Source organism: Lepidochelys kempii, chromosome 7 (genome assembly GCF_965140265.1).
Source record: "Lepidochelys kempii isolate rLepKem1 chromosome 7, rLepKem1.hap2, whole genome shotgun sequence".
NCBI lineage: Eukaryota > Metazoa > Chordata > Testudines > Cheloniidae > Lepidochelys > Lepidochelys kempii.
In genome coordinates this window covers 62,764,795-62,778,995 of record NC_133262.1, presented here as the reverse complement: position 1 = coordinate 62,778,995, position 14,201 = coordinate 62,764,795, and the positions used below count along the sequence as shown (strand labels likewise).

The 14,201-nt window shown below is 44.3% G+C and overlaps 1 protein-coding gene across 1 annotated transcript in view; it reads left to right on the top strand.

Moving 5' to 3' along the window:
* Window positions 1–14,201, top strand: part of DUSP29 (dual specificity phosphatase 29) — a 44,614-nt gene that overhangs the window by 16,546 nt on the left and 13,867 nt on the right. The window contains exon 2 of the mRNA XM_073354902.1: window positions 7,720–7,943. Within this exon, the coding sequence (XP_073211003.1) occupies window positions 7,768–7,943 (176 nt within the window). The 5' untranslated portion in view covers window positions 7,720–7,767. The remainder of the gene's footprint in view (window positions 1–7,719; window positions 7,944–14,201) is intronic.

Sequence of the window (14,201 nt, the reverse complement as noted above, 5' to 3'; positions counted from 1 at the left end):
ACTATACATTCTGACCCCCAGTCCTCTGCTTCTCCCACTGGACCATGCTCCTTCTCTGAAACAAACACCAGACAGACCAGCTATCACAATATTACAGACCAGGAGACTTCCCATAACAATGGCAACAAGAAAAGATAAAACCACAATTCCATTTGGCAACTGTGGAGTGGATAGTGAGCATAAAGAAGAGATTCCTTTGCAGAGCCTAATGCATGCTGCTTATCCAAATTAGCTGCACAATTACTTCTATCAATGCAAAAATAGTTGAATGTTTTTTCTAGTGCACAGCACTTGAGAGAGACTTAAAATGCAGTGTAATTTGCCACAGTGTATGTCCTGAAGTGGTTTGCTAATGAAAAGAGGATTAAGTTTCCATTATTCTGAATTACCATTTTGTGAAATCACTAACAATATTTTCATTTATATACATATAACCCGGGGGGGAGGGGGGAAATATTCCTTCCAACCAAATGCTTAACAAATAAAATTCATTAGATAATGTGCACTTTGCTCTTATTTATGCAAAGTAAGATTAGGGTATAAAATTGCAGATACTGGAATTTCTATCAGCCTGTGTCTGACCATAAGTTTAAAGATTAACACAGAGTCATTCAGAAGCAACAGGTTTTGAACCTAATGGTTATGTCCTGGTTTGCAGAAAGGGTGAACCCTGCAAATGACTCAGGGTGAATATGGGAAATTATGTCGGGCCTGATCTCATGCAAGGAGCACCAGCCTCAGCTCCCACTGAGAGCTGGTACTGAGTAAAGACTAACTACTAATTAAGAAACTCAGTGCTTGTCCCTAAGGGAATAGACGGCACTCAGCAACTCTGAGGATCAGGCCCTTCACGTACAGCTATCTGTCTGAGTCTCGCATGGCAAGGGGCAGGAGAGCAGCACAAGAAAGTTATAATACTTGACTCTTCCATGGCACTTTTCCTCCATAGATTCCAAGGGAAGATAATACATATCAATCTCCCCACCCATTTTCCAGTTGGGGAAACAGAGGCACATGGAGAATCATAGAATATCAGGGTTGGAAGGGACCTCAGGAGGTCATCTAGTCCAACCCCCTGCTCAAAGCAGGACCAATCCCCAACTACATCATCCCAGCCAGGGCTTTGTCAAGCCTGACCTTAAAAATAAATGACATAACTAGCCCAAAATCACACAGTGAATCAGTGACAGAGCTGGGAACAGAACTCAAGTCTCCTGTTTCCCGTCCAGTGTACTCTCCACCCAGTAAATAGCCAACAGGGCTCAAAGCATACTGCTCAGCGTGAAAGAACTGACATGGTACAGTGGCATAGAAATTTCTTCTCTCTGGAGCTTATCTTAGTTTCTCCTCTGTAAAGTGGGGATTCCTATTATTTAATATTCTACTGAAGGGGCATCTCGACACTCCAGTCACAGATTAGGATGACACTGTACACAAAAAATGATGGCCCCTCACCCCAAAAACCCTACAATCTAATAAGAGTGCTTCCCAAAAAATCTATGGATGAAAACAGACATAGAAGTGGTAAGTATTATTATTCACTGTCAACAGAAGAGAAAAACAAAGCTGAGACACACCATTCCAAGTCTGTCTTATAAAATAGACCGAGCCCTCTAAAAAAAAAAAAAAGTGACTTTCCCTGCCATAACTTCTGATTTGTCTTAGACATAATTTATCATATTTATATTTGAGGCAATATACGAGGGCAAGAGAAGGAAAAGAAATCCAACCAGTTTTTAACCTCTAATCTAAATTCAGGGGGTTGATTTGGGGAGCAATCCTCCCTTAGCTCTGTCTGTCATACACACAGAAGCCAATGAAAGGGCAGATTAGAGTGACTTGGTTCTTTGACTGACACTAACCTTTCCTCCCAAACAAATACTTGACAGGAATCAATTCCAGAGCTTGTGCAGGAAGCCAGCTTTTTATAACTGAAACTACATTATTTCCTACTTAAGTTTAGAATCAAATCTGAAATATATATTTTATTAGGGGAGTTTCAACGAATCTTTCCTTGTATTGTAATTCAATTAAACTATCCCAGCAGCAGATAGCATTGGCAGGGGATGAAAGTGCATAGCTTGCTTGAGAGTTCAGGGGGGAATACGGCTTCCCAAGACAACCAGCAGAACTGAAAGTGTCTCAGAAGAGGTTCCATTTTCAGAGTGCTAACAAAGCTTAAAACTGAAATAGTATGTTGCAGTACCACAGATGATCATTTGCAGATGTAACTATCCAGTTTTAAGGTCTGCACTTTAAGTGCAAGACTATCGAAGTTACAAATCCATGTTCTGTGGTCACCAGATACAATTACCAGGGACACTTTTCTCTCACACACACAGCCTCACTTAGGGAGACAGGCCTAGAACCTCCGTCAGTCCCTCAGCATCAAAATTACCAGCCTCTTCTACTTGAGCTAAGGAGAACATTCTCCCAGCTAGCACCAGCAATAGGTCCTTTATCCTCAGAGTCTGCCACTAGCAAGGCACAACACTCCTCTCTCACCCACACAGTTAGAACACATTATGTTGGTGTCTCTATAAAGAACGTTAGACAGCCAGTGTTAAACAGACTGGTGGCATGAGTGTGCTTTAGCCATTAGAAGAAAGAATTCTCCTCACGAATTATTGCTGAAGGTGCAGAAATAGAACTCCATGCTACTAAGCTCTGCAAAATACAGTGCAAGGCAGATACGCCAGAAGTGTGAGCACTCACATTTCCTTACAAAACTCAGAAGCCCATTTAGCCAAACAACCAGGGCCAGTCTAAGAGGTGGGTGGGCAATCAGGGCAGAAGGCCTGGGCACCAAATCGGCAGCAGCAGGGGTGGGGGGCACATTGCTCAGCCTTCCCCCTATCCCTTTCCTTCTCAGCTGGTTGCCCCTGGGTGTTGTGGGGGAGGAGACAAAAATGTGTTCTATCGGGGGGTGGCGGGAGACACTCCTACGGCCAGCCCTGCAAACAACAATATATTTTAGGAAGTTTGGCTGAAAGATGGTATCACAGTTTCCAAGGTGTGTAAACATCTGACCTCTTTGCTGCCTCTATGAGAGCACCCCACTTAAGTCTCAGGCCTGTAGCCATCAGCTTTCTCAGGTCAGGATCCTATGATCCACTCCCTCCAGCTGGGAAGATTAGGCTGCAGAGCCTTGCAGTTCACTGTGATCGCCTCAGCAGTCTGGCCTTAGCTCAGCACCCTGCAGGACTCTTCTCTCTTGGGCAGCAGCCACCTACCTGGTCTTGCTTCAGGCTAACCGCTGCCTCATTTTCCTGTGTCTCAGGCTGTATCTCGCCACCTTCCCAGGAAGGAGTCACTGCTATGTCCAAGCCTCTTTCCAGGCAGCGTTTTATTCTTCAAACATAGAACTCAGGCAAAAATATCAAGCCCCAAAAGCAATACCTCTGCCCACCTCTCCTGCTACAGCTCCCAGAGACTTCTCCCCTGGAGCCTCTCACAGCTGAAAGGAGGACACACCATTCCCTTCAGAGCCTACCACAGGAGCCAGTCTCCCTCCCGGAACTCCTCTCAGCTGAGCTCTCTCACCCCTTCATAAGGATCACCAAACACCTTCTGAGGGCTGCCTGGCCCCAGGTCTTTAGGGGGGGACCAGCCAGCTTCCATAAAACCATGTACTATTTAATCAACTAAAAGCATTACAGAAAAAAAATTTCTCTAAACACAATAAACAGGTCATATACGTGTCTAGCTTACCAGATGTTCCCCATCTTCTATACGGAGAGCCTCTCACAGGGCCTGTCCTTCTTGGTCAGTTTAATGACAGTTTTTGGATTGGGTGAGAGTGACCTTTTTCCCTACATCAGAGTGGGCACTTTAGATGGTTTCCTGTTCTCTGGAATGAGGCCAGACCAAGCAAGTCAATTTTCCCTAGTAAGATGAGCTTTGTTACCTGCATAGGGATGTAAGGGTTTGCATTCATTATCTCCCCTCTCCCCACAGTTACTTTAATTCCTGCAGGAAACTCTTTAGCTCTCCAAGAACCCGGAATACAATCCTGAGCCCATAAAGATATATATCACTTTTATAAAGCTGATGCAATAGTCTTTGGATAGTCCATGTGTCCATAATCTCTATCACAGCTGGATCCCAGTGCTAGTGAGAATGAGCCCAGTTTCTGAACAAAGGTGCACACATACCAAACAAAAAGGAGCTTTTGTGGTTTGATAGAAAATAGCCATTTTTGTTGAATTCTGTGGAAAAGCAACATTTCATAGGCACCATTCCCCTCTTCCCCTCCTCCCCCCAATATCAGTGAACAAATCCAGTAGCTAATTTAGAGGAGTTTGGGGGAGCCAGTCCAGGGTACTTTGCCTGCAAGGAGCATGGGTTTCTAGCCACTGGGAGGCAGGCTGACCCTTTCAGGAAGATGGAGTCCTATTCCACCACCTCCCTCTGCTAGGAACCTGCTTTTCCAACTGAACTGCCCATCACTGCTGCCTATTGCTTAGACTCATGACCAGCAGTGGGGACTACTGGTTGTATGAGGAAAGCAAGCAGGTTTTATGATCTCAGCATACACATAGAGAAGTTAGAGAAAAACAAATAGTTTTGCTGGAAGGTTGCAACTACAATTCTTATAATTTAGAACAAGAAAACCAAAAACACAGAGACACTAAGCAGGCTGCTCCCAAATTCAGAGGCACAACTCACCCCACTGTACTCTAGATTGGCTCAGGTTGCACACATCTCTACAAAGCAACAGAATTAAACTGTATTCAGAACACTTTGGATAGAATCAGAGCAAACCTACTGCCTTTTGCCCACTCTCATATTCTAAGGATTTTGGCTCCATAGAGAGGAACCCTGACTTCAAGTGCAAAGAGCAGATGAAAATTCGAGATGAACCCAGAATTCAAGCTTCTAAAGACAGGGTTTGATATGGAGATCAACTGCACAGAGTAACATTCCGCAGGCAACCCACAGAACAAAGGCTCTCTTTGCCTTTGGTAACCTTACTGTCCATGAAAGAAGAACAAGAGAGGCATTACAATCTCTGTGTGCTTTGCAAGAACCCTCCTATGATATGCTGTCTGGATCTATGGCACGAGCATCCTTTTTGTAGTATGCAGTGTCTCGGAGGCAGCATGGGTATGAAGCTACAGTTGTGTCGATTTGGACTGAACGTGACTCAAATATACATTTACCACTTGCCATTTTCTTCCCTGCGGTCTCTGATCTTCTACCGGGGATGTACCAGGTCAATAAAGAGGTTGCTCTTTAAAACATGCTCTAACTACATGAATAGCTCCATCTCACTGTAGTCCAGATTGAAATTACTCTGCCATGGAATTTCCCCTGAAATGTTTTTTTTTCTTAATGTGACTAGACTAGATTGAGAGTAGTGGGAATCTGAAAGCCAGATTCTCAGCTGGTGTAAACCAGCACTGTTGTGTTGGAAGGATCTGGCTCAAGGTAATTTTCCAACAGACAGAAAGGTTTCTGCTTGGCTTTGGCTAGGTTAGGTTAGGATTGAAGATGTTTAGTTACATCACATTAGCTAACATATGCTAAGGGTGTGTCTCCACCAGGAAAAAGGTGTGTTCTTCCCAGAAGGTAAAATCCTAATGACAAAGCAGTTGGTAGTTTTCATGTGTGTCAGCAGGTCAAGTTAAAGGCTAGGCTCACAGGGCACATCTACACTCCAATTAAAAAAAAAAAAAAAACGTGTGGCACAGCACAGCTGGCCAGAGTCAGCTGTTTCAGGCTTGTGGGACTCAGGCTGCAGGGGCTATAAAATTGCAGTGTGGACATTCAGGCTTGGGCTGGGGCTCAGGCTGTGAGACTGAGGCTCTCATACCCTGAGCTCCAGCATGAGCCCAATGTCGACACTGCAATTTTATAGCCCTGCGAGGCCAAGTACTTGGGACTCTGAGGCTCATTGCCATTGGTTTTTTATCGCAGCATAGACCTTAGTCCTTAATGTGTGTGTGAAACCTACACACTGCCTTGTCCGCGTTTGGATTTCACCTTGAGTTAGCTAACAAATGTTTTAAGTACACACCTTTTCTCCTAGTGAAGACACGGGCCTAGTGAAAAGTAAGGGAGGAAGAGGAGATTGGGATGATAAGGAAAGAGAAGCAGCCATCTTGGCATCCATCACTGGACAGACACAAGGGGCCAGAACTCTTGCAAGCTGAGAAAGATGGGTCCTTCAACAAAAGGGGTTGGAGACTGTGGGACAAAAGATTGGTAAGAAATCTATCTTGAACCAAAGCTGTAGCTCGTTAAGTCTTAGCCATTAGAAACCATCTTTTTGCTTTTGTTTGCAACTCTTTCTAATTTTATTTCATCCTTTAACCTATGCCTTTTTGTTAATAAACCTGATTTACCTTTAATCTAAACCAACCCAGTGCTGAATGGAAGTAATTGTTAACTCCCGTTAATGTGGGAAGTGACTGGGCATTGTCTGTTTAAAGGAGCAAACCAACCCGATTATCCCTCTGAATGGTCCAGAAAAGGGTTGGACTTTGCAGAGCAAAGATTTGGGGAAAATGTGGGACTTGGGGGAGTTGGGGTTATATCTTGCTAGGTATAATTAAACCCAGTGGAAACTAGAGCGGGGCTGTTGTGTTGTAGGCAGACTGCTGGGATCGGAGCGCTGAACCGGGATTGCACAGCATACAGACACTCAGGATTCTACACTTTCATCTGCTGGCTGTAGGTGTCTGGGCTGTCAGCCACAGCAGCAAAGCAGTTAGGGCATCCAGGGTTACAGGCAGGCAATGACACAACCCCTCGCTGGTCTGGGTCGCACCCCACAACAGGGCGGTCTATGACCGCAGATGAGAATTAACGCACCTCTTTAGCTGAAGATTGCTCCCTTTGTTTAGTACGCAGCCTTTCCGAGCATGCAGGTGGCAATTACGCTTGCACTCCTGGCTGAAGAGCAGGTTCAGCTGGTCACACCGGCTATTAGTGCCCTGCAGGAACCGGGCAAACTAGCAAGTCTGGAAACAGTCATTTAAATGTTCAGTATGGAGAGCTGTGTTAAAAGTTTGAAAGAGTAAAACAAGGGCACCCCAAGGCCAGCCTTAGGGACAAACTCAGCCACTCTCTGATTTGCCGTATGTTAGATAAAGGTGCAGCCTGTGGAGACTAATGACTAACAACCTGGAGTCCAAGTCTTACCAGAAGGGACCATTGTGATCATTTAGTTTGACCTCCAGAGAGGCCATAGAACTTCCTCGAATGGATTCCCGTGTGAACTAGGAATCCATAGGGCAGATCGTTTAGAAAAATGTCCCATATTGATTTTAAAATGTCATCTGATGGAGAAAATTCCCTTCAACTGGATCTTTGGGGGCCTGAGGGTGCGGTTTTCAGAAACACTTGAGGTCAGCTGAACTGTAACCCTTGACTTTCCTGGGCACAAACTACCGAGGGGAGCAGAGTTGGGCCAATGCTGAGCGCTTTGGAAATTCCCACCCTTTATTTGACTTCACTGCGAGCAAGTTTATCCAATGAGCTACTTCTAATTCCTCTCTCAAGAGAGCCAGCAGCACAAACAAATTCCAGTCATGGGGCTGCATCTGTCAGAGAGGTGTCTATCCATTTATACACAGCTCCAAATCCAGGCACACTGGTTATGTTGCTCTCAGTGTCACAAAGGAGCGGGGTGGGGGGGAAGGGGCTTAACCAGAGTGGACCCAGTGGCTTTGACACTTCTCCCAGCTTTCTATTCTTTTTATGATTGCATTTTAGTTACTGTCATTCCAAGTATACAACGCCATATAATCCCCTGGGGACAAGATGTCTTCAGCAAGTTTGAACATCATGAAGAGAAGTGCCTACACAGCAATCAAAGTGGACCCTGATGGAGACTACTATACCCCCGGCACATTTGAACTGGAGCGGCTCTTCTGGAAAGGCAGCCCAAAGTATACTCATGTCAACGAAGTCTGGCCTAATCTCTACATAGGAGATGAGTAAGTGATAAATGCAACCCACCAATGGAGCCACAGGGGTTCCTATCCCCACACTCTGTTAGCCAGCACACAAGCCATTGCTGGCAGCCCAAACCAGTGCTCAGTATAGGAATAAGGAAGCCTCAGCTCTTCTCAGGATACACAAAAGCAAAGATTTCCCCTTCTAGTTTTCAAGCACCACAGCCCAGAGAAAAGGTTTTCATAGCCATGTAGGCATCTCTTCTTACCAAAGATTGCAGTAATGGCGTAGTAGTGACAGTAGGACAGGCTGCAGCATTTGGGGATAGTCATGTACTATTTTAAGATGGTTAATTTCAAGGAGTAATTTGTAATTTATTACCAAGTGACAGTCCCCTGGTCATGTTGAGTGAAGGGCACAGGTTGAGTGCACAGAACCATGGGTGAGCCTGAAATGGAATTGTTGGAAGTGATTGAAGAGTCTTCCCAAAAGCTGGAAACATTTCAGTGTTGGTAAGTCAGAGCCTGGCTGGGGGAGTATGTCAAGGAGGAAGAGGGGGGCTCTCGTGCATTAAAACGGTCCAGGCTTTAAACAAATTTGTCCTTATTCATAGGGCTAGGCTACTTTGAACTCATTCTCTGCTGCAGGGCGCATCTCGCTGCTGTTAGCAAATGAATGTGAAAGCACAGGATTAATCTGGAAGTGGCTATAATATACTGTTAAACAGAACCAACTCCATACGCAGACAATCAAACCTGTCTGCAGAGCAGGAGAACTTTTCTTAACCCTTAGGCACTATTGGTCGAATTCCCATTTTCCCCCTACTCCCTTCCCTAATGGGATTTTATTTTACATCATTACTAAAGGCACAATCTGCAACCCCACCGACTCCAAAGTATACATAATATTTTTAAAAGGTCCCCAAAATTCATCTGCTGCCAGATTATAAAAGTGGAAAGATAAACAGCTTTTTAAAAAAGTTATTCTAGTTCCAATATTGTTGACCAATTAATTCTGTGGCACCAGAGGCAACAGAAAGACCCACATGAGAGATCTGGGCTATAAGCATCCAGGGGCTAACACTTTACAGAAGAAAAATCTTTTTTTCCAAGTGTGGTGATAGTCTGGCCAACAAGCTCAGGGACAAGTGGGGGTAGGGGGGTGGGAAGAAGCGATTATTTGTTTCTTGCTAGATCTTTTTTAACCCAAGGTTCAGCAAAAGCAGAATGGACTCCGTTAAATTCACCTGGCATTTGCTTTCCCTTTCCTTGTTTAAAATTATTGGAATTATTTTTAACGTAATAGGTGGAAGTATTCTCCACTTATCTTTGAGATGAGGCTTCAACTCTGCCCCTTTGAGCTGGTGCAGAGAGGCCCAAGTGGCCAATCAGAACAAGGCTTTGAACATTCAGGGACCCTAGACACAGGCCACCATCTACCAACCGTTATTTTTCCAATGACAGTTGTTTCTGTAATTCTGCCTGGTTACACCTCTAATTTGAACGTCTATAAGACAAATGCTAAGAATAAAGCACTTGTCCACTGGAGCAATTAATCAGGGAAACAAAAGAGAAGCCCCGCTACCTCCTATGAGAATATTCAGAGACACATTGTTCACTTAGCTGGGGTTGGCTGTTGAGAAAGGATCTTTTGGGGGGCAGAGCACACTAACTCTTAAGAAAATGGGGCGAGCTTTTAAGAATAGGTGGAAAAGGGTCACATGATGGTAGCACTGCAGGTAAAAGCCATCGGGTCAAAAGAGCTTGCTAGCCCATCCCTGAAGCAGGGCTTCACAATGAGACATTTTCTCCACCCTATTAGAGGCAGGGAAAGAAAGCCAAATGAGAAGGAGAGATGACTGGGGATCAGGGGGATAGGAAAGAAATAAGGGAGGGATGGAAACAGATGATGACCAGCTTTACTAGGCTGATGACCCACAAAAAATTAATTCTTTAGCTAGCGCTCCAGGTCACATAGGGCCCAGCCTCCAGTCCCCAAGGGACGATGAACTGGTCACCAGGAAAGACTCTGGCCCCATTACTGGGACAAGGTGGTAGTTAAGCATTTAATTCTAAGCAGATGAAGTCCAGGATAATGGGGCCATAATAATCCACGTATACACAACTCCACATGCTGGCACTTTGGCAGTGCTGCTCTCAGTGTCAAAATAGGGGTGCCTCTTTATTAGAGTGGAACTGGTTTGCTTTGACACTTCACCCAGCTTTATGTTCTCTTTTAGTTATTTTCATGTCCTAAGCATGCAACACAAGATAAGCCCCTTGGGACAAGATGACCTTATTTGTGACCAACAGCTTCCGCCCTCAACTCAACAGTGTGCCTCTTTTTAGGGCCTGGTTGAAGCACTGGGCACCAAATAGCTACTGTGGAAAAGGCAACAGATGTCACGTTCATTTTGCATCCTTATCAACCAGGCTAAATTAAGGGTTGCCCTTAGAAGAATTTAGTGGCATGCTCATTGCAAATCAAGTGTACACACACATACAGAGTTTATCTTCAGAGCCTCCACATCTGGGCCTCATTCCTGCCTTCTGCATTTACGAGGTTAGTAGTGACTGCTTATGGAAATGCCAATTAATTATCCTGACTACATAACCACAGCATTATTCTAATGCAACGCAGGCTATCATGGAGCCCTGTGAGGCCACTCATTCCTTTTGTTACAGGACTCCGCTGCAGCTGTTTCCCAGGGGCAATCAAATCCTCATGAGGCCCGTCAGGCCCAGAATAATCAAAGCCTCAAATTTAACATCCTGTGTTCAGTTCCAGTTGAAGTTTTCCTCCGGCAAGTTCTAAAGACTTTTAAGACCAGACCCTGGAGACAATAGGAGCCTCCCAGTGACAGGAACAGAAACAGGCTTTTGGTTTATCCATGACCAGGATTAGTAACATGTAGATCATCTTCAATAGGATAGGGAACTGCTTTGTTTTGTTTCCTTCTTTTAACACTGTTTGATGTGCACTGTTTGATGTGAGGCAGATGTCTTCTTCAGGTGGCCTGGTTGGCTGATCCCCAGCCATAGGGTACAACCAAGCAAAACTGATGCTCAGAGGGAAACCCAGCTCCTAGTGCAGAGCCAGAAAGTAGAGATGGTAGCTGCCAAATTACCCATCACGATGGCTGTGATTCTGGGTTAAATCCAAAACTTAAAAAGGCCGTTTTCTGGAACCAAAGTACCATTCACAAGATTTCAACTAAAGATGATGGTGGTCTCCTAAAAGCTTGGCATCATCTGACCTCATCCCTAGCTCTGATTAGGTCTCAAATCTGAATCCTAGCCAGAACCTAATCTATATCTGAACACTGTCTCATTGGCCTCTCTCTACCAAAAAGAGAAACTAATCAAGAGAGCCCTCCCTACATAATGCATTTTAAGACTAACTTCCAGCTGCAAAGCAGAGCCAAACTCCAGTAGAAAGGAAGCCTTCTCTATAGTTCAGCTGGTAGAGCTGACAACCATGCTTGCTACGAGGGGTATGGTTTGAGAACTGACTAAGGCAATTAAGTTTGCAGGTAGCACACGCAGAGAGATCATCTAGAAGATAGGGAACTGTGCTAATTAAGCACACACTGAGTGTTTAGCCACCCATTGATTGACTCCCTCCCCTTTCTGGAGGATTTTGTCTGGCAAAGTGATGTCTTTGGCTCAGTCAAAATGGCTACATTTGAAGAGAAATGCCATTTGGATTAGTTCAGAGGAAATCAGATGGGAATTGGTTCAGTGCAATGGACAGTTACATCACACTGTTTAGAACATATGAACTCTTAGGACATCCACTGGTATTAATCACATCAAAATAGAAACATTCCAGGTGTATTGTTAGTTACCCAGGAGGTAGAAATATGTACACAGAATGGAGAGGGGTGTGGGATCATTTTATTTTAAAAAGAAAGAGACATGGTGGAAGGTTTCACTGTAATATTAGCATTGTCATTTACCAGTCCTAGTGGAGGCTTTATGAGCCGGAAGGTAAATATGTAACTCCATACAAAAAAATCTCTCAGGAACAAAAAGCGATGGTATGGACTTTAGCTTTAAATGCCAAGATACAAGCAGCATTGGCAGTTTACACTGCCAGTCCTCCTCACAAATCATTTTGGTCTGCAGCTGATTTGCAACAGTTGAAGCAATAAGGAAGAGTGTCAAAGTCCAAAATTAATTGTCTGTGTCAAACATTTTCCAAAACTCTTATGCTTTTGATGTGGGGAAGGTGAAGAGGAGGTTCCTTGCCTATCACAGCATCCACAAAACGTCAGTCAGCGGATTTGCTTTGGGGACTGGATTGCTCAGTGAATCCTGGCTTTCCCCACTCAGCAACTCATGAGTTCCTCTGGTTGTGAAGAACTTGCTAGCTAGTTTGCAGAGGGAAAAAAATTTGCTCTGATTCATGCATCTGTGAAGACTAGGCAATGCCTTGTTGGGGACAAATGCTACATTATCTCTACTTAAGCTTCAGCCAGCAGTGCTTCTGTAGATGCAGGGGAAGTTGCGGAAACTTTAGGCCCAGTATTAGTGGAGATTGTCAACACCTGCCTTAGCAATGGCAGGTTGCAGACCACTCTTAAGGAAACTGTCTATATTCAGGAATTCCTCATTTGACACTGAACATCTGGCAAATTAGTGCCCTGCCCCTAGCCTTCCCTTGGTGGTTAAAAATACTTGAAAATTTATGAAGAGACAATTCCTTCCACAATATCTCATTGCCTCAGATTTTCTTAACCCTTGTCAATCCAAGTATTAACTTGAGTATGATACAAACTAAGAAAGCAGCTGTTTGTGTTGCTCAATGATCTCCCTCAAGTATTGCATAAAAGATGAGTGTCCATAATGATATTAGATACACCAGCCACTGAGTCAGATAGCACTGACTATGAAATTCTGTTGACTTACCTGGGGGCTATAGGAGGAGTAGATAGTGTTGCTCTATGCATTTCTTGTTGAACGATCTCAGAGGGTAGACTTGCTTTGCTTCCTGCTGGGCACTCAGAGGTTTTCACAGGGCTCCATCTTGTCCCTCCCCATTTAACACGTGTGTGAGGCCATTGGGAGGGTTAACAGAGAAGCATGGGTGGTGATGTCTTCAATATGTGGATGACACCCAGCTTGTGTTTCTGTCTCCTCTGACCAGATGGCGTGGTTGAGCATCTCCCCCAGTGTCTGGCTGAGACTAAAGCATGAATGAAGGCTGAGTTATTGGTGCTCATGAGAGAGGTGCCAATGAGAGAGGTGGCGATGGTGGGTTGGGGTAAACTATAGAAAGGGAAGGACAGTATCATTTTATTTTGCTATAAGGGTTAGCTAACTGTTGCTGGGATGAAATAGAATTTGTAGCAGTAGTGGTCTTTTTGCTATGAACTTTCATTTGAAATGAAGACCACAGGCTTGGATGGGCACCATCTTTTTGTCCTTGTATAAATCTTAAAGAAATAAGTACTATTCTTCAAGGAAATGGCTGCACTTAGTTATATTTTTGATTGGGCCTTTTCCCCTCAACTCAGTACTAGGCAACATGTTCTGAGGTGTGCATATAATCTAAAGTAAAAAGGGATTTCATCTTCTATTTCCCACATATGAGGGTCATTCCCATCTCAAGTATTCCTCTCCCCCGTCACAGAACTTTACAAACACACTGGTGGGTCCATCTGCCTCATGTTCCACTGTAGAGGCCCTGGTTTTGTAAAGAGTTGAGCCCCTGCTTAAAGGCTTTGCTGCATAAGGATGGACTTAAGCACATGCTTGACTTTGGGATGTGCTTAAGTGCTTTGCTGAATCAAGGCCACTGTACCCAGTATATCTCTTGTTATTAAAAGGCCTGGTGGGTTTTTACTCAGGGACCCAAACTTTCCTCCATGCCTCCCTTCCCAGATTGAGATGTACTGTCATTTTCCTAATTATTTCCCAATACAGTACTTCACCTTCCCTGCTCTGAAGTGCATTCAAGGCAGACATTGAAGATCATAATGGCTTATGCCATGTAAAAAGAAATCAAGCGCTAAAACACAGATGGCCCAGAAGAGTAAAATGAAAGCAACTGGAGGATGTCAAATGCTGATAGTTTCACCTACACCGGGCATTTAGAGCGAACTTTTCCTGGCATTGTGGTTTTATGTTCAATTATTACCAGAGAAATAGAAATATCTATCACATTTACAAGGCAATAGCATCACGTAGGGAGGGAGTAAGACAGAAACTCTTAGCTGGACTATTAAACTCAGGTGGTGAGCTAATTGCAAGAGGGAGAACATCTGTGTCATGTGCTAGCTCAAAACAAATTAAGGA